The following is a 20,566-nucleotide window of genomic DNA, read 5'->3' as shown; positions in this document are numbered from 1 at the left end:
GACTGTAGGTCCCGCATTGGACTCATCAGTCACCTGCGAACTCATTTTTAATGTGGAAGCAAGTCATCCTCGGTTCCGAGGGACTGCCTAAGAAGAAGAATCCAGTGTCTCCTTATGGGTTTTATTTGAAAAGGCCCATTCCCTGGAGCTGACCGGACCACACAATCTGCTGAGTCCATGTTTATACAGAGCGTGAGAGGTTGCATGCCCCCTCTTCCACTATTTGAAGGGCTAGCCCCTCAATTTCTGGCTGTACTTCAGTCCCCACGCTCCTGAGCTTTGGCCAGCAGGTGCTGATGGGAGCGGGTGCGGGCATGTCAGAGGACCTCCTTGTGGGGTCTGCTCCTGGACCCTGGCCAAGGAGGGTCCAGGCTGGGCACAGCCGGTGGGGGCTGTTCACCCCGGCTGCCTTGCCTCTCTTCCACGGCCACGTTCCACGCCCGGGTGTCCCTGGAGCAGGAGCACAGAGTGTCTGCTGGTACGCTTGAGGCTTTCTGCGACCGGTGGGCACCGGAGGGCATAGTGTAGACAGGAAACAAAATTATAATTTGCTAAGTTTTTAATGTTAGTTTTATTATAACTTAGAAACTTATAGATTGTGCCCCTTTAAAAAGGGGGCACTTACAACAACAACTTGCATTTATATTGCACCTTTAAGATAGCAAAATGACCCAAGGCACTTCACAGGAGTGATTATCAGACAATATTTGACACCAAGCCACATTAAGAGATATTAGGACAGGTGGAGGTAGGTTTTCAGGAGCGCCTTAAAAGGAGAGAGAGAGGCAGAGAGGTTTAAGGAGGGAATTCCAGAGCTTGGGGCCCAGGCAGCTGAAGGCACGGCCACCAATGGTTGAGCAATTAAAATCAGGGATGCTCAAAAGGCCAGAATTGGAGGACTACAGAGATCTCAGAGGGTTGCAGGGCTGGAGGAGGTTACAGAGATAGGGAGGGGCGAGGCCATGGTGGGATTTGAAAAAAAGAATGTGAATTTTAAAATCGAGGCATTGTTGGACTGGGAGCCAATGTAGGTCAGCGAGCACAGGGTGATGGGTAAACGGGGCTTGGTGCGAGTTGGAGCAGGGGCAGCAGGAGTTTTAGATGAGCGGATGGTTATGGAGGGTGGAAGGTGGTAGGGTGGCCAGGAGAGCATTGGAATAGTCACTGCTTTAAGTGATGATTTACTCATCCTAATCGACAGCCCAAAAATCAGCAGAACCCTGTGTCAGTCTTGGCTCAGTGGGCAGCACTCTCGACTCTGAGCCCACAAATCTAGGATGACACTCCAGTGCAGTACTGAGGGAGCGCCACACTGTCGGAGGAGCAGTACTGAGGGAGCGCCGCACTGTCGGCGGAGCAGTGCTGAGGGAGCGCCGCACTGTCGGAGGGCCAGTGCTGAGGGAGCGCCGCACTGTCGGAGGGCCAGTGCTGAGGGAGCGCCGCACTGTCGGAGGGCCAGTGCTGAGGGAGCTCCGCACTGTCGGAGGGGCAGTGCTGAGGGAGCGCCGCACTGTCGGAGGGGCAGTGCTGAGGGAGCGCCGCACTGTCGGAGGGGCAGTGCTGAGGGAGCGCCGCACTGTCGGAGGGGCAGTGCTGAGGGAGCGCCGCACTGTCGGAGGGGCAGTGCTGAGGGAGCGCCGCACTGTCGGCGGAGCAGTGCTGAGGGAGCGCCGCACTGTCGGAGGGCCAGTGCTGAGGGAGCGCCGCACTGTCGGAGGGGCAGTGCTGAGGGAGCGCCGCACTGTCGGAGGGGCAGTGCTGAGGGAGCGCCGCACTGTCGGAGGGGCAGTGCTGAGGGAGCGCCGCACTGTCGGAAAGTACGTAATTGCGTGTGAGGCGCTTTGGAACATCGTGAGGTTGTATAAACTCGTCTTACTTTTCAGACAGTCATTCCATTTAAACGGGGCCATCAATTTCTGTATAAATGATGAGGTTTTAAAAAATAAAGCAAAGGCGGCAGCAAAATCCTCAGTTAAAGCCGGAGCTGAGGTGCGGCGGTTAATTATTAGCCGAGTTTTTTTTTAATTTGCGGCGGCGAGTCCGTTAAAATCGCCTCGAATTCTGTTATTTTTTACCTCGGGACAAATCGCTCGCTCACTCAGCCTCCACTTCCGGTGTGCAGCGGTTGTAAACGTTCCCCCCGCCGCCTTCTGGTCCGGTTCTGCCGCTCCTTCCGGGGAGGAGTCCGGGTACTCGCCCATTCCCCACAGCTTGGTTCCGACTCTCCGGCGGCGGCGGCCACCATCTTCAGCGGCAACATGGGTAAAGCAATCATTTCCCAATTCTGTGATTGTCAATTCTTTTTCTTTTCTCTCTGTTCTGCGGCGGGGGGGGATTCTGCCTTGTTTTAGTTCTTTGTGGAGGGGGGGATGAAGGAAAGGAGAGCGGGTGAGGGGGACGCGGTGGCCCGGAGGCGGCCTCGGGGCTTCATTGTGCGGTCGGGGCTTTGCTGCCGCCGCCGCCTAGGCCGCACCGAGCCGCCGCTGCAAACGCTCGATTTCCCCCCCCCCCTCCTGCTTTTCTTGCTTCGCCCAGCCGCAATTACAGCCGCTCACATTTTATCTTTATCATTTTGTTTTAAAAACGTCGTGTGTTTTTTATCTTTTTTTCTTCTCGGGACGCGCTTTGATTGCCGCGCGTGCGCGTTTTCTTCAATGCAAAGAATGCACCGAATGCTCGGCGTTGACACACTTTATGCAAAAGAGTTTTCCATGCATTTTAACCACCCCCCCCCTTGCATTTTTTTTTATTTGACGAGGCGGGTTTTTTTCATTTTTTTTTAAACAGCCGATTGTGGCGCGCCGCTGCGCATGCGCGGGACGCTTCAGCCGCAAAAAATGTTCTGCAGATTCTGAACTTTTTAAAGTTCCGGCCCCGGTGGCGGCTTTGGAAGCTGAATCTGACTGAAATCGGGGTTTTGGGGGGATTTTTGGCGGTTTTTTTGGGTGTGGGGGGGGTGAACCGGGCCCGCGGGGCATCATGGGTGCCGAGCTCCAGCGGCGGGAACTACAATACCCAACATACTCGGCGGGGCCGCCGCCATCTTGGTTTTCTCCCGCGCCTGCGCACTGTCGGGGAGCCCTGCACCTCCTGAACTCAGAGACACGAGTTCAACCCCCACCATTGGCAGCTTGGTTGAATTTCAATTCGGTTAATTAAAATAAAAAGCTGGAATAAAAATGCTAACGAAGAAAGCACCTTTCACGACCACCGGACTTCCCAAAGTGGCCTTGCAGCCAGTGATGTACTTTTTTTTTCCAAAGTGCAGTCACTATTGTAATGTTGGCAACATGGCAGCCAATTTGTGCACAGCAAGTTCTCACAAACAGCAATGTGATAATGTCATGATCGTTCACGCCCACCTCCAGAGGGCAGACGGGGCCTCGGTTTAGCATCTCATCCGAAAGACGGCACCTCCGACAGTGCAGCACTCCCTCAGTACCACACTGCAGTGTTAGCCTAGATTTTTGTGCTCAAGTCCCTGGAGTGGGACTTGAACCCCCCAACCTACTGAGTCAGAGGTGAGAGTGCTGCCCACTGAGCCACAGCTGACACTTAATATCAGTGATGGTGACCATGAAATTACTGGATTGTCGTAAAAACCCATCGGGTTCACTAATGTCCTTTAGGGAAGGAAATCTGCTGCCCTTGCCCGGTCTGGCCTATATGTGACTCCAGACCCACCCAATGTGGTTGACTTTTAACTGCCCCTTTGAAATGGCCCAGCAAGCCACTCCGTTGTACTCAAGAAGGCGGCTCACTGCCACCTTCTTGAAGGCAATTAGGGATGGGCGACATCCACATCCCCTGAATTAATTTTTTTTAAACTCGCTCCCCCTGGCGGGTTGTGAAGAAGCCTTTTGTTTATTTAGAGATTTTGCATAACACAATTTTATATTTTTTAAAAAAAGACAAAATAAGCATGGGATTGAAAGACGGTTTAATATGCATTATTACCATCGGTTGCTTTTTTAAAAGCACTTTAAACATTGACTTTTTTTTTTAAGTTGCAAACACCACCTACAGGTTAACAGGGACTTGTTAATGAGAAAATCCAGTTCACTAAACCCTGCTCTACGGTGTCAGCTGTGGCTCAGTGGGTAGCACTGTCACCTCAGTCAGAAGGTTGTGGGCTGAAGTCCCACTCCAGAGACCTAAGCACAAAACTCTACGCTGACACACCCAGTGCAGTACTGAGGGAGTGCAGCACTGTCAGTGGTGCTGTCTTTCGGATGAGACGTTAAAGCGAAGCCCCCGTCAGGTGGATGTAAACGATCCTATGGCGCTATTTCGAAGAAGAGCAGGGGAGTTCTCCCCGGTGTCCTGGGGCCAATATTGATCCCTCAGCCAACATCTAAAACAGATACAAAAGCGAAATACTCCAGATGTTGGAAATCTGAAATAAAAACAGAAAATACTGGACAGACTCGGCAGCATCGCAGGCAGCACCTGTGAAGAGAGAAACCGAGTTCAAGTTTCAGGTCGATGAAAGGTTAACCTGCTGAGTGTTTCCAGCATTTTCTGGTTTTGTCATTAAAGCAGATTTATCTGGTCATTGTCCCATTGCTGTTTGCTGGGGTGACTCCCCCACCCCCCCCCCCAGCAATCGGTCAGCGGCATTCATTCAATCATTTACTGCGCTGGGAATCGTGGGTTTTTAATGCACATCCTTCTGGCCCACAAAGCAGCGCATGCAAGGGAAGAGAGCTTCTCCCCAGGGCGCACTGTCGTCGCCCAGCTCATTGGTAGAGGTTTGGTAACAGGTTCTCTGCAACTGGTGTCAAAATATACAGCGGCTTTCACAGCCTCAGGGCGTCCCAAAGCACTTCACGGCCAATGAAGTATTTTTGAAGTGTGGTCACTGTTGTAATGTAGGAAACGCGGCAGCCAAATTGTGCACAGCAAGATCCCACAAACAGCAATGTGATAATGACCAGATGATCTGTTTTTAGTGATGTTGTTTGAGGGATAAGTATTGGCCAGGACATCGGGGAGAACTCCCCTGCTCTTCCAAGTTGCTGTGGGATCTCTTACGTCCGTCCACTTGAGAGGGCAGACGGGGCCTTGGTTTAACGTCTCATCCAAAAGACGGCACCTCCGACAGTGCAGCACTCCCTCAGTACTGCATTAAAGTGTCAGCCTAGATGATGGAATTTGAATCCATAACCTCCTGATTCTGAGGCGAGAGTGCCACCCACTGACATCTTAATCAAAGCCTCCCGTGACCAATGTTCCTGTTAAGCTGCACGGCCGCACAGAAGTCTTGCGGTCCCATGCAGGCCGCTTGATGGCTTTATAATGGGAAAACCGCGCATGCGCAGAAATTTAAATAAAAAGACCAGGCCAGCGTGGGATTTTATTAGTGAGGAATCTAGCTGAAGAGCTGTGGGTCTCGGAGGTTGAAGTAAAGCTGCCCGTCTACTGGTGCTGTTTTAATTCAGATACTGGGAGACCAGGTCTGTGAGCTGGTTTCCAAAGGTTATGTTACCACCTGGTTCCACACTCTAGCTGGGATAAGGGAGACAGATTTAGTCGTTTAAATATTTGCTCATGGACCCTGGCCTCCCAGACAAGTTATAATGGTGTCTGTATAAAAGCAGTTGTAACAAAGATTTAGTAAATCCACTGGTGTGTGCCAATAGGAGTCTGCAGGTGGGCTGAGGGGGGGAATCTGGTCAACTTCACTCAAGTAGCTTCATCTTAAAATCCCACCGCCATTTATGAGAACTTTCTTTACTTGTGAAACGGTACTGAAGTCCGCAGGGCCCACCTCGGGGTGGGAGGATTGACTCCAGACCTGCTCTCACATCACAGCAGCTGCAAGCTGTGCACAGTTAAGCATTTTTTGTTACACTTTAAATGAGTGTTCTGTGAATCTGTGATGCAATGTAAATGCTCCACAGAATTGAGTCCTTGTGTTTATATTCCCAAAATGTCTGTGTTTTGGGATACGGGCTGTAAAATCCTGAGCTAGCCTGGGGCTGAGCTCTATTGCAGGTTTGACACGGCAGCACGTTGGGATGTGGGGGCAATCTTTCCTGGGACACGAACGCTCAGCGCACCGGCTTTCCTCTTGTATCTCCATGGCTGCTGGAGCGTCTCACTGCCTCAGTCAGCATCTCCGTGTCCGCACTGACGCTACTTTTTTTTTTACCAATTCCTTTTTTTTAAAGAAACATCTGTCTCGGGCTAAACTGACCGTCTTAGACCAGTTTTGAAAGGATAGTTCTAGCCAGGCGATTTGGTAATCAGACCGTTGACTGCCGGCGCTGGAACCCAGCGACGCTTGTGTGAATGTTCATGTTCCGCAGCGAGAAACTCGCCCTTCGCTGTTGGAAGGATTTTACAAGAAAAGACTGAGCATGAAATTTGTTGCTGGCTCCGATTAGGAGAGAGTGAGAGTTTTATAGATTCATAGAAACTCCCAGCACAGGAGGAGGCCATTCGGCCCGTCGGGCCTGTGCTGGCTCTGAAGGAGCCGTCGTGCTCAGTCCCACAGCCCCGCTCTTTCTCCGTGACCCTGTCAGTTCCTCATCCTCAAGAACCCGTCCAACTCTGTTTTAAAATTATTGATGGAATCCGCTTCCGCCACTTTTACAGGTCGAGCGTTCCCGATCCCCACAACTGAGTGAAAACATTTTTTCTCATCCTTCCCCTAGACCTTTTTCCGATGATTTTGAATCTGTGACCTCGAGTTATTAACCCACTCGCCAGAGGGAATAGTTTTTTCCCTATTTACTCTATCGAAACCTCTTTTTAATGTCGCGTCTCATTTAAAAAGTTCTTTTTAATGCGAGATGGCGCTGAAACCTCCGGATCGGTAATGGTTGAGAGTAATTTCAGCTCCTTGGCTGAAATATTCAGCATATTCTGGTGGTTCTTTAGATGCTTGCTTTCACTGTTCAGTGTTGTCTGCTATTGCAATTTCTCTACATCAGGGGTTTCAGACTCGTTTTATGTGGTGGGCTTGATCCGATATCCTGCCACATTCAGCAATAAATTATTAAAATAGATAAAATATATTCTTGCATTCAGATTTTATTTCCTATATTGCAACAGCGATTACACGTCTTAAGTATTTAATTACCTGTAAAGTGCTCTTAGACACCCCGAGGCTGTGAAAGGCGCTATCTAAAATGAATGTTCTATTTATTGCTACTCCCACCGATAACCTGTCACCTGTTGGCCAGCTCCCTTACTCTCCTGGAATCTTAGACACACGTGTTCACACATGAGCTTCCTCTATAGTGGTGAATATTGGTGCTGGGATCCAGCCTTCCTCTCGGGTCCATTAGCCACAGGTTTACTGGGCACCTCTGAGCTCGGATGATTGCTGTGGGAGGGAGGAAGAGCGAGGTTTAAATTTTCTCTTCTCTCTGACATTTGAAAATGGAGCCTGGTATTGAATTGTTTTTTAATTCATTCTTGGGGTGTAGGGATCGCTGGCAGAGCTGGCATTTATTGCCCATCCCTACTTGCCCTTAAGCAGTTTGATACAACACTTGCATTTATATATTGCCTTTCATGACCTTGGGATGTCCTAAAGTACACCACAGCCAATAAAGTACCTTGTTTTGAAGTGTAGTCACTGTTGTAATGTAGGAAACGCAGCAGACAATTTGCACACAGCAAGCTCCCACAAACAGCAATGTGATAATGACCAGATAATCCGTTTTAGTGATGTTGTTTGAGGGATAAACATTGGCCGGGACACCGGGGAGAACTCTCCCTTGCTCCTCTTTGAATAGTGCCATGGGATCTTTTACGTCCACCTGAGAGAGAGCAGGGGGGCCTCGGTTTAACGTCTTATCCGAAAGACGGCACCTCTGACAGTGCAGCCTTCCCTCAGCACTGCACTGGAGTGTCAGTCTGGATTATGAGCTCAAGTCTCTGGAGTGGGACTTGAACCCACGACCTTCTGATTATTAGGTATGTGGACAAAGGTATGTGGACAAATGATGACTCGTCACCCCCCCCCCCCACCCCAAAGTCCCACCAGCGAGGTGGCGGTGGATCAGAACGTCTGGAACAGTTTCTCCGTGGAATGATTCCTGTGGTGATACAAACACAAAAGACGGCTAAAGATTTAAACAAACAATTGAACTTTTATTCAGTGCAACACCGAGCGGTCAGCAAACCACGTCAAGTGTAATCGGAGTTGAGAAAAAAACCCAGTAACCTCTCATCAGAATAACTCAACAACTACTGAAAACTGAAGTGTCTTAAAGCGGCAGACACAAAGCAAGGTGCTCACCATCTCCATACAGCACCGCTGATGGGCAGGAACACGGTGCAACGTGGAAAGTGGCCGAGGAGCTCGAGGCCAGCGGTAGTGACGCTGTGTTCAGGCAGTCAATTGTAAAGTAGTGCATAGTTTTATAAATAGTCTGGGGAAAAAATAATTCCTGTAACCACACTTTAAATGTAAGTTTGTTCCGCAGTATTAAAACAATTTTGAAACAGCAAAACGTGCCAAATAACTTTTTATAACCTACGATAACCAGAACAACAATTTTAAATGTCAAACTATTTACAACAGATTGTGCAGTTCGAAGCGACCCTCAGGGACAGCTGAGGGGGAGAATGAGCAGGAGGAAGTCGACATTTTCTAAATGGTGAGAACTGTAGAGGAGCAAAGAAATTTGGGGGTCCGAGTACACCAATCATTATAAGCCGGTAACCAGGTATAACAAGCAATCGGAACGGCTAATGGAATGTTAGCCTTTATTTGAAGGGGCAGGAAGTGATGCTTGAGTTGTACAGAGCCTTGGTCAGCCCCCATCTGGAGTCACTGGGTTCAGTTCTGGGCCCCGCATCTCAGGAAGGATAGATTGGCCTTGGAGAGGGTGCAGCTGATAAGAACATAAGAATTAGGAGCAGGAGTAGGCCTGACGGCCCCTCGAGCCTGCTCCACCATTCAAAAAGATCATGCTGACCTTCAACCTCAACTCCACTTCTCCCCGCCATCCCCATATCCCTTGATTCCTCTGGAGTCCAAAAATCTATCGATCTTAGCCTTGAATATTCTCAACGACTGAGCATCCACAGTCCTCTGGGGCAGAGAATTCCAAAGATTCACAACCCTCTGAGTGAAGAAATTCCTCCTCATCTCCATATTAAAAGGCCGACCTCTTATCCTGAGACGGTGACCCCTGGTTCTACAATCGCCAGCCAGGGGAAACATCCTCTCAGCATCTGATACTGGGGCTTAAAGGGTTAAATTATGAGGACAGGTTGCATAAACTTGGCTTGTATTCCCTTGAGTTTAGACGATTGAGAGGTGATCTGATTGAGGTGTTTCAAATGTTAATATTTGATAGGGTAGATACGGAGAAACTGTTTCCTCTGGGAGAATCAAGAACGAGGAGACATAACCTTAAAATTAGAGCTAGGCCGTTCAGGCGCGAAATCAGGAAGCATTTTTTCACACAAAGCGTAGTGGAACTCTGGAACTCGCTTCTCCCAGAAGGCTGTGGATGCTGGAGGACAATTGGAGCTTTCAAGTCTGAGATGGATCGATTTTTGTTGGGTAAGGGTATGAAGGGATATGGAACTAAGGCGGGTAAATAGAATTGAGGTAGAGATCCGCCATGATCTAATTGAATGGCGGAGCAGACTCGAGGGGCTGAATGGCCTCCTGTTCCTATGACTCTGGATGCAAGGGACCCACCTTATTCCTCTGGTTCGATTTGTGCAGACTGGGCTGTTGCAGACTGGGCTGTTGCATGTGCTCGGTTCCTCTCGTTCCCCGAGAACTGATGCTAGGACTCTTCTCTAGGAGGGCTGGAGCATGTCGGGATTCCATCGTTTGGGAATTCAGGCTCTAAAGAGTGGGTGAAGCATTTCTAGAAGAATAGTTGTTTTAAATTGCACTGTCATCAAGTGCAGCACAAGTCAGATGTGGAGTAAAGCTCCTTCTGTACTGCCCTGACAATGTTCCTTTAACCCTCCAATCTCCCGCATGCTATTGCATGTGTACAATGACAACTTGCATTTATATAGCGCCTTTAATTAATATAGTAAAACGTCCCAAGGCGCTTCACAGTGATTTTTCAAAACAATAGTTGAAACTGAGCCACGGAAGGAGATATTAGGACAAGCGACCAAAAGCTTGGTCAAAGAGGGAGGTTTTAAGGAGCATCTTAAAGGAAGAGAGAGAAGTTTAGGGAAGGAATTACAGAGCTCGGGGCCCAGGCAGCTGAAGACACGGCTGCCAATGGTGGAGCGAAGGAAATTGGAGATGCGCAAGAGGCCAGAATTGGAGGAGCGCAGAGATCTCAGAGGGTTGTAGGGCTGGAGGAGGTTACAGAGATAGGGAGGGGGCGAGGCCATGGAGGGATTTGAAAACCAGGATGAGAATTTTTAAATCGTCACATCCGTTATCCCCTCTTCGTTGCTTGTCCAAATTCTAAATGTCGTTAACTTTTTTTTTTAACAGCCTCAGCCTCGCTTCTCAATTTAAGACTGGACACGATGGGGAAAAAGCAAAACAAGAAGAAAGTGGAGGAGGTTCTAGAGGAGGAGGAGGAAGAGTATGTGGTGGAAAAAGTACTGGACAGGCGTATAGTGAAGGGGAAAGTGGAATATCTGCTCAAATGGAAAGGATTCTCAGAGTGAGTATTTAACAAACCCTGCTCTGGTTTTGTTCGCAATCCCTGGCCTGACTAAGCGACCGTTCTTCATATTGGCCTTGGAAGCAGCGCAGCGCAGATTCACCAGAATGTTACCAGGGCTCCACGGGTGAGATTATGAGGAGAGATTTCACAAACGACACCCCAGTAGCAATGTTTCCCCCTCTTTTTTTTGGCTGCGTGGCCCATTCACAGTTTCGTACATGCGCAAGAATTGACATTGGAAAGAGCCGGTTCCAGGCTGTGCGGGAGCAGCAAACAGCTGCACAGCTTATAGGGAATGTTGCCCAGCAGTTGAGGGGTCAAGAACAAGGGGCCGTAGATACAAGATTAAATGTAAGATTTAGAACTCATCCATGCCTTTGTTACCTCTAGACTTGACTATTTCAAGGCACTCCTGGTTGGCCTCCCACATTCCACCCTACGTTAACTTGAGGTGATCCAAAACTCGGCTGCCCGTGTCCTAACTCGCACCAAGTCCCGTTCATCCATCACCCCTGTGCTCGCTGACCTACATTGGCCCCCGGTTAAGCAGCGCCTCGATTTCAAAATTCTCATCCTTGTTTTCAAATCCCTCCATGGCCTCGCCCCCCTCCCTATCTCTGTAATCTCCTCCAGCCCCACAACCCCCAGAGATATCTGCGCTCCTCTAATTCTGCCCTCTTGAGCATCCCCTGATTATAATTGCTCCACCTTTGGTGGCCATACCTTCTGTTGCCTGGGCCCTAAGCTCTGGAATTCCCTGCGTAAACCTCTCTGCCTCTCTTTCCTTCTTTAAGACGCTCCTTAAAACCTACCTCTTTGACCAAGCTTTCGGTCACTTGCCCTAATTTCTCCTTATGTGGCTTAGTGTCAAATTGTTTTGTCTTATAACACTCCTGTGAAGCGCCTTGGGACATTTTACTACGTTAAAGGCGCTATATAAATACAAGCTGCTGTTGTTTTTGGTGACGGGAGAGTTCAGAGGCTGTGGAGTTCACTTTCAGGGTTAGCTGTTGAGGCAGAAATTATGTCAACATTCAAGATTAGATTGAATAGGTGGATGTAGGAAAAGGTATGGGAACAGGGTGAGTAAATGTGACTAGAACTATTTGTTCGCGTACAGAGTAAATACCAGCACGGACTGGTTGGGCCGAATGGCCTGTTTCCGTGTTGTAACTTCCATGTATGTACTCCCTGGAATACAGAAGGTGAAGGGGTGATTTTGATTTGAGGTTTTTACGATTTGTAAAAGGAATCGACAGGGTAGATAGAGAGAAACTTTTTCTGCTGGTGGGGGGGGGGTGGTCTAGGACAAAGGGAGATAACCTTAAAATCAGAGCCAGGCCATTCAGGAGAGAAGTTAGGAAACACTTCTTCACACAAAGGGTAGTCTAAGTGTGGGACTCTCTCCCACAAAAAGCAGTAGGTGCCGGGGCTCAATTAATAATTTTAAATCTGAGATCGATAGATTTTTGCTGGACAAGGGTATAAAAGGATATGGAGCCAAGACGGGTAAATGGAGTTGAGATATAGATCAGCCATGATCTCGTTGAATGGCGGAACAGGCTTAAGGGGCTGAATGGCCGCCTACTGTTCCTATGAGAGCAGTGAGCATCAGAAGGCTGTTCCATCATGGGGAGCATCGTGGCCAAGCCAGGTCCTGTCCTTACTCGAGACCCACACGACATTTCCCATCCTGGGTCACTGGGTGAGGAGGGGGACAGAGAGAGATTCCTCTGTTGCTATTTCTAGCTAAACTATCAAATGTGTTGAACTGTTGGAACACTGACGTCACTCGAGTGAATAATCACCCATCCATTCCACTGTCGGCAACACTGCAATCTGATTAAATCCGAGTCACTTTCGTTCGGTTATTCTGTGAAAGTTTTTAGGGGAAGAAGGGTCAAAAATTGGGATTTTGAGAGAATCTGTAGCCTGACTGGGAGCTGTTTGCGAGGTACAGACATTGAGCCGTTGGGTCACTGGTTTGCTCTGTGATTTCCCTAGTCAGTGCCTGGCTGTTGGGGGAGAGGAGGCTAAATCCATGTGGGTAACAGTGAATCATGCTAAAGTAGGTCTATGGAGTCTGTTCAACATCTGCTGTGTTTGGGCTGCATCACTTACAATGAAGGATGTTGCAGTGTCCACAGCCTGGCTTGTGTTATGGGATTCTTCACTACTGTGTGTAGAAAGTATGCATTTGATTGCAAGCTCCGTGCTGTGCTGGGGAAAGCTAGATGCAAAATGTAATAAAGTTCCAATGTGGATTCATGGCACCGTATGAAATTTACCCCCTGCCCTCTAACCCTGCTCCAGTTACCCCTCCCCTCCCTCTAACCCTGCTCCAGTTACCCCTCCCCTCCCTCTAACCCTGCTCCAGTTACCCCTCCCCTGCCCTCTAACCCTGCTCCAGTTACCCCCTGCCCTCTAACCCTGCTCGTTACCCCTCCCCTGCCCTCTAACCCTGCTCCAGTTACCCCCTGCTCGTTACCCCTCCCCTGCCCTCTAACCCTGCTCCAGTTACCCCCTGCCCTCTAACCCTGCTCGTTACCCCTCCCCTGCCCTCTAACCCTGCTCCAGTTACCCCCCTGCCCTCTAACCCTGCTCGTTACCCCCTGCCCTCTAACCCTGCTCGTTACCCCCTGCCCTCTAACCCTGGTCCAGTTACCCCCCGCCCTCTAACCCTGCTCCAGTTACCCCCCGCCCTCTAACCCTGCTCCAGTTACCCCCCGCCCTCTAACCCTGCTCCAGTTACCCCCCTGCCCTCTAACCCTGCTCCAGTTACCCCCCCTGCCCTCTAACCCTGCTCGTTACCTCCCTGCCCTCTAACCCTGCTCCAGTTACCCCCCTGCCCTCTAACCCTGCTCCAGTTACCCCCCTGCCCTCTAACCCTGCTCGTTACCTCCCTGCCCTCTAACCCTGCTCCAGTTACCCCCTGCCCTCTAACCTTGCTCCAGTTACCCCCCTGCCCTCTAACCCTGCTCGTTACCCCCGTCCTCTAACCCTGCTCGTTACCCCTCCCCTCCCTCTAACCCTGCTCCAGTTACCCCTCCCCTGCCCTCTAACCCTGCTCCAGTTACCCCCTGCCCTCTAACCCTGCTCGTTACCCCTCCCCTGCCCTCTAACCCTGCTCGTTACCCCCCTGCCCTCTAACCGTGCTCGTTACCCCCTGCCCTCTAACCCTGCTCCAGTTACCCCCCGCCCTCTAACCCTGCTCGTTACCCCCTGCCCTCTAACCCTGCTCCAGTTACCCCCCGCCCTCTAACCCTGCTCCAGTTACCCCCTGCCCTCTAACCCTGCTCCAGTTACCCCCCTGCCCTCTAACCCTGCTCCAGTTACCCCCCTGCCCTCTAACCCTGCTCCAGTTACCCCCCTGCCCTCTAACCCTGCTCCAGTTACCCCCCTGCCCTCTAACCCAGCTCCAGTTACCCCCTCCCCTGCCCTCTAACCCAGCTCGTTACCCCCTCCCCTGCCCTCTAACCCTGCTCGTTACCCCCCGCCCTCTAACCCTGCTCCAGTTACCCCCTGCCCTCTAACCCTGCTCGTTACCCCCCGCCCTCTAACCCTGCTCCAGTTACCCCCCTGCCCTCTAACCCTGCTCCAGTTACCCCCCGCCCTCCAACCCTGCTCCAGTTACCCCCCCTGCCCTCTAACCCTGCTCGTTACCCCCCTGCCCTCTAACCCTGCTCCAGTTACCCCCCTGCCCTCTAACCCTGCTCGTTACCCCGTCCTCTAACCCTGCTCCAGTTACCCCTCCCCTCCCTCTAACCCTGCTCCAGTTACCCCTCCCCTGCCCTCTAACCATGCTCCAGTTACCCCCTGCCCTCTAACCCTGCTCGTTACCCCTCCCCTGCCCTCTAACCCTGATCGTTACCCCTCCCCTGCCCTCTAACCCTGCTCGTTACCCCCCTGCCCTCTAACCGTGCTCGTTACCCCCTGCCCTCTAACCCTGCTCGTTACCCCCCGCCCTCTAAACCTGCTCCAGTTACCCCCTGCCCTCTAACCCTGCTCCAGTTACCCCCCGCCCTCTAACCCTGCTCCAGTTACTCCCCTGCCCTCTAACCCTGCTCCAGTTACCCCCCTGCCCTCTAACCCAGCTCCAGTTACCCCCTCCCCTGCCCTCTAACCCAGCTCCAGTTACCCCCTCCCCTGCCCTCTAACCCTGCTCGTTACCCCCCGCCCTCTAACCCTGCTCGTTACCCCCCGCCCTCTAACCCTGCTCCAGTTACCCCCTGCCCTCTAACCCTGCTCCAGTTACCCCCCTGCCCTCTAACCCTGCTCGTTACCCCCCTGCCCTCTAACCCTGCTCGTTACCCCCCTGCCCTCTAACCCTGCTCCAGTTACCCCCCTGCCCTCTAACCCTGCTCCAGTTACCCCCCGCCCTCTAACCCTGCTCCAGTTACCCCCCTGCCCTCTAACCCTGCTCGTTACCCCCCTGCCCTCTAACCCTGCTCGTTACCCCCCTGCCCTCTAACCCTGCTCCAGTTACCCCCCCTGCCCTCTAACCCTGCTCCAGTTACCCCCCTGCCCTCTAACCCTGCTCCAGTTATATCCATGTTGTCCCTGCTTCAGATTCCTGAGGGAAGGGAGCTGAGTTTTTCTGGGTGATGCCACTATTCTAATACGGGGCAGTGTTTATAAAGCAGTGTTTCAGGCCGTGCTGTCCTGCAATCTGTAAACTGAATTATTTTCCAGTGACGACAACACCTGGGAGCCCGAGGAGAACCTTGACTGCCCCGATCTCATCGCAGAGTTCTTACAGTCCCAGAAAATAGCACACGATGGCGTAGATAAAACAGAGGGGCCCAAACGGAAAGCGGAGTCTGATACTGAAACCGAGGAAAATAAAAACAAGAAGAAGAGAGAGGAGGTCAGTGAATGTGCTTCTTACATTCACCATTTCCTGCTCTTCCATCTCCTGCACAGACCCAAGCCTTGAACGGAGAATGCACAATGTTTTTTAAAGAGTAAAAGCCTAGGAAAATTTTCCAAACCTTTCTTGTTGCAATGCAATAAATGGCCTCCTCCTTTGCTGTGATCTCTGAGTAAGGTTTTCTAGAATTATCCTGGTGATGAGAGTTAGTCTGTATCTGCCAATTCCCTCACTGTTTCTCTGTGACTGGGGTCTCTATCTGCTCGTTCTCTCACTGGTTCTCTGTGACTGTATCACACGGGGACAGAATCGTGAGCCCATTCTCTCCTCCATCCCGGTCCCTTGCCCCCAGACATCTGTCCCACAAATGTGCAGGAATTGGAATTGCCCGGTGGAAAGTCTGATCTTGTATTGAGCGAATAAAGGCAAATTGCACAGAACAGCTACTTAAACTACAGTCTCTCGGCGAGAAGCCAGCGCGTAACTGGAGGGGGGTAAGTAGGGTTTGTCTGCAGTCAAGGTGCTCAGTAATGGAAGATTCAATCCACCGGCACATTAATCTCCCCTCTCTCATCTTCCACAGTGGCTGCAACACTTCATTTCCCCAGGGGATAACATTTGCAGGGCTATGGGGAAAGAGCAGGGCTAATTGGAGAGCTCTTTCAAAGAGCCAGCACAGGCACGATGGGCCGAACAACCTCCTGTGCTGTATGATTCTATTCTATGATTTCCCTCTCTTGCCGATATCCAGACTGCCGTTGATTGGCCCCGTCAGCCTAGGACATTTAATGGGACCTAGAGGGTTAGACTGAGGTCTGGGATTCTCCAAATAACCCTGCGAGCTAGGGTGCCCCCGCCCCTACAGCCTCCTGTACTGGGCAAACTTGGCTCGCAGGGTGTGGATTTCTCGGGTCGATACAGTGATAGAATCTTCCAGGTCAGACACCCCGGCCCCCGCAGCCCCGGTCTCCCCCTCCCCGGTCTCCCCACCCACCCCCTACTGCTCGAGCGCTAATGTGTTTCTCTTGCAGCAGGAGAAGCCGCGGGGTTTTGCCAGAGGACTGGAGCCAGAGCGTATTATTGGGGCGACAGACTCGAGTGGAGAACTCATGTTCCTCATGAAGTGGTGAGTTCCAGCTTTTAAGATTAATTTCTGACGGGTTTTTGACCTCTCACTGAATGAAGTCGCTGTGGGGAGAGGCTGAGCGAGCTTGATATATAGTGTGGACGGGAGTAAGGTGGGGGCCACAAAACTGCCCCTAACCCGCACTAAATTAGCAACCCAAGGGCCAATGGGTGGCTGTAGGGGGGGGCGGGGTGAGAGAGGGAAACCATAGAATAGAATCTCACAGCACAGAAGGAGGCTGTTCGGCCCATTGTGTCTGTGCCGGCTCTTTGAAAGAACTCTCCAATTAGCCCCACTCCCCCCGGCTCTTTCCCCATAACCCTGAAAATGTTTTCCTTTGGGGAAATGAAGTGTTGAAGTCACTGTGGAAGATGAGGGGCGATTAACCCTTCATCAGCTGGGCCATGCTGCGCTTTGACGTAAGAACATAAGAAATAGGAGCAGGAGTTGGCCACACGGCCCCTCGAGCCTGCTCCGCCATTCAATAAGATCATGGCTGATCTTCTATCTCATCTCCACTTTCCTGCCCGAGCCCCACATCCCTTGATTTCCCTAGAGTCCAAAAATCTATCTATCTCTGTCTTGAATATACTCAACGACTGAGCATCCACAGCCCTCTGGGGCAGAGAATTCCAAAGATTCACCACCCTCTGAAGAAATTCCTCCTCATCTCTCCTAAATGGCTGACTCCTTATCCTGAGACTATGACCCCTGGTTCTAGACTCCAGCCAGGGGAAACAACCTCTCAGCATCTACCCTGTCAATCCCCCTCAGTATCTTATATGTTTCCTCTCATTCTTCTAAACTCCAGAGAGTATGGGCCCAATCTCTCACTGGGAGTATTTAACAAGGGCAATGGGGAGTGTTCTAGACCCCGCACTGGCTCCTGACCCTGGAGCGCACAACATTCACCAAAAAGAACATGTCTAAACGTGCGGAGTTGACGTAAGTTTTGCCGAATTTTGCTGGGTCTGTTACGTAACTTCAGAAATCAGACTGGGTCGGATTAAAATTTGTTCCCAACAACAAACTTTTTGTTTTCTTTTTCTGTCCAGGAGGAACTCTGATGAGGCTGACTTGGTCCCGGCAAAAGAAGCAAACGTCAAGTGTCCTCAGGTGGTTATCTCGTTCTATGAGGAGCGCCTGACTTGGCATTCGTACCCATCTGAAGAGGAAGAAAAGAAGGAGGAAAAGTAACGGAGGGAGAGGGGCTCGCGCACCTCCCGTTTCATACTTTACAAGAACAGAAAATAATCCCGACTTTTTTCAGAAAGTGGTTTTCAGTTGTACAGATGTATAGTTCTCCGGGTGCACCTTTTCTCAACTCCTTTCAGACCCATATCATTGTCTCCGATTGGGAGGGACGGGGCGGGTTGTGTTTTTTAAATGCAGCATGATTTTTTGAATTTTATTTTTCCCTTCAGTTCTCGGATGACAACTGATTGTAGAAGCCAGTGAATTGTAGACTAGTTACCTTGGCTTGTAGCATAGGGTTTGAGCCCTTGAAGGGGAAAGGAGTCTGTAGGAGCTGATGTACCAGTTAAGTAGTAGCCTCTTTTAATATGACGTACGGTGGTTTTGGTTGAGATTCTTCACCCTCCCTCGCCGCGCCCTTTTCCTTCGCATGTTCTAGATCTAAAGGGCAGCTTGGGTAGAATTCATCCGACTAGCGTCTTGTGAGGTGGGGAAACTGCTTTATAAACCCCAAAGTGGCTGTCTGATTGTTGCAGGAGCCCCTTGGTGGGGTGGGGTTGGGGGGAATTCATTGGCTCCTGCCCACGAATATCCTGCCAGTGGGAGCCTCATTTTCCCCTCCCCGCTTCACACAGTAGCACCAATCTGAGGAACACTTGAGAACAAGGCAGCTGCATGATATTTTAAACCAACCCATTGGAGGTGCGGTGATGTTCACTGCCTCTTTCCCCTGGAGTTTTGTCTTTGTTTTTAGGTGGTGTTTGAGTTATAGTGAAACACACACTCTCCTTTTGTTGGGCCAGCGCAGGCTGCTTTAAAATGAAACGATAAGTCCGAGGTAGTAGGACAGGCGTTCTTAAAGGGTCTAATACTTGAGGTTGCTGACGGCCTTTGAAATCTATTGCTCCAGAGTCTTCGCACCAGAGACGCTCGCTGTTCTTGCGGCATACCCGGCGTTTAGTTTTATTTATACCTGCTCGTTCTTGCAACAAATGAGCTTTCACTGCCCAGTGACCGAGTCTCTGAGCCTGCCTGCTGACCCTGACTTTGTGAGGGACGCAGACAGAACCGCAGAAAGATGCAGCAGTGTGCGGCGTTGGGGGGGCGAGTGGGTGTCTTTGGGTGTGGGCTGTTTTTTTTGGGGGTCAGGTAGTGCTTACACCTGAAGCATTAACCCCATCTGTTCCACTGTGCCTTTCCAGCATTTTCTGCTCATATCACACACACACACACAGTAATGGTGACCATGAAACTATCGGATTGTTGTAAAAACCCATCTTAGGGAAGGAAACCTGCTGTCCTTACCCGGGCCTATATGTGACTCCAGACCCACAGCAATGTGGTTGACTCTTAACTGCCCTCTGAAATGGCCGAGCAAGCCACTCAGTTGTAAAAAAACCGCTACAAAGAACAGCAGTTCAAGGCGGCGGCTCACCACCACCACCACCTCAAGGGCAATTAGGGATGGGCAATAAATGCTGGCCTTGCCGATGACGCCCACATCCCAGGAACAAATAAAGAAGAACACAAGTGGGTTATGTTGGTGCAGGTTGTGAGATGTGACGACAGCACCACATTCCCCCTCCTCTCAGTCTCGCCAGCTATAGACCAGTGACTTTTGAGGCTGTACATTCTTGTGCTCTAATAATTCCATCCCTCTTTCCAGATAGTTGCGCAGAGCATGGCACCATGTGGCCAGAGGTTAACCACGGCAGAGGGAGGAGCACTAGAGTAGGTACCAGGAGGAGTAACGCTCACTCTGGGAATGTTGACGGCCTCCTTAAGAGACAGGAATTCCTCCAGCTCATTCGGTCCCTGGATACCCTTTCATTGTCGACTCAGTTGCTTCTAGTTCGTGAAACTTCCTAACCTGTACTTTATCTGTTAAACCTGTCTTTTTGGGAGGGGGGTGGGTGTTAAGTTGTGTGGTACGGGATACCGGAGTGCAGCACTAGGTCAATGGTTTACAACTACTTTCTCTCCATCATATGCTCCCTCTCCTGCGGTACTGACCTTGGGGATGTTGCAGTCAGGGGGATAGGGGGATTTATTCTGCCAAAAATAGCCCCACCCCATTCAGTAGCAAAGTCAATCAAACCAAAAAAAATTCAAGGCTGTCTTTTTAATTCCCCTATAGGATTGTAATTCTGCTTTGAATACTAGCCGTGCAGGAGGAGGGTGCGAGTAGGTTTTATGTTTTTTTACCCCTGGTGGGGGGAAAAAGAGGAGAGAGAGAGAGAGCGCGCGAGTGTCTCTCGTCTAATTATAATCCACGTGCTGTAGGCCTGGGAAAAGGATGTGGCTGCTATTTCCATGCTGGCCCCTCCCACCCAGCTGTAACTTCAGAAATCCAACACTGTCCTAATGCAGCAAAGTATTGATTTGACAAAGTGTTCTTGTATTACTGGAGTAAGACTAATTATGTTTTCATTAGTACTCTTTTTAAACAGGATTGGGTTGGGGGGGGGGGGGTGGGTATGTTTGTCTCTGAAGTATTTGTGAAAGGGGGGGAAAAAAAGCATGGAAACTAAAATATTAGTGCCACTTTCCTAGTTTTCATACATTGCAGCTCTTCTGTCCGACTCACATTTAATCATCAAGTGTTGTCTTTTAGAGGGGAGAACTGATTTTAGCTGGTTTTAAAGGATCTGTTTTTGTAGAATTCCTATTAAGTATTGTGATAACTGCTCTTGCAACACTGCACCCTGTGTGTTAGTTAACAGGGTGCAAATATTGTGTAATAAAACAGGAAAAACACTA

General features: G+C 50.4%; 2 protein-coding genes across 4 annotated transcripts in view; one reads left to right on the top strand and one right to left on the bottom strand.

The window, feature by feature from the left end:
* The window catches only part of LOC147100990 (sorting nexin-11-like), a 129,302-nt gene extending 127,123 nt beyond the window's left edge, over nt 1–2,179 (bottom strand). Inside the window, exon 1 of the mRNA XM_085966141.1 lies at nt 2,076–2,179. The gene's annotated coding sequence lies outside the window, so the exon portion shown is untranslated. The remainder of the gene's footprint in view (nt 1–2,075) is intronic.
* On the top strand, nt 2,175–20,566 carry cbx1b (chromobox homolog 1b (HP1 beta homolog Drosophila)). Of its 3 annotated transcripts, XM_085966144.1 has the most exons (6): nt 2,175–2,262; nt 8,540–8,615; nt 10,439–10,613; nt 15,309–15,483; nt 16,518–16,612; nt 17,668–20,566. In XM_085966144.1, exons 3-6 carry the CDS (start codon nt 10,474–10,476, stop codon nt 17,807–17,809), a joined length of 552 nt encoding a protein of 183 aa, XP_085822270.1. In that variant the 5' UTR covers nt 2,175–2,262; nt 8,540–8,615; nt 10,439–10,473; the 3' UTR covers nt 17,810–20,566. The 3 variants fall into 3 exon arrangements, with proteins under 3 accessions (XP_085822270.1, XP_085822269.1, XP_085822268.1); XM_085966143.1 differs by lacking the exon at nt 8,540–8,615 and having other exon boundaries at nt 2,179–2,262; nt 16,521–16,612; XM_085966142.1 differs by lacking the exon at nt 8,540–8,615 and having other exon boundaries at nt 2,179–2,262.

This window comes from Somniosus microcephalus, chromosome 24, assembly GCF_052327205.1.
Source record: "Somniosus microcephalus isolate GS21.2 chromosome 24, FLI_Smic_1.0, whole genome shotgun sequence".
NCBI lineage: Eukaryota > Metazoa > Chordata > Chondrichthyes > Squaliformes > Somniosidae > Somniosus > Somniosus microcephalus.
The sequence above is the reverse complement of the archived record's forward strand: the minus strand, read 5'-3'. Positions and strand labels throughout refer to the sequence as shown.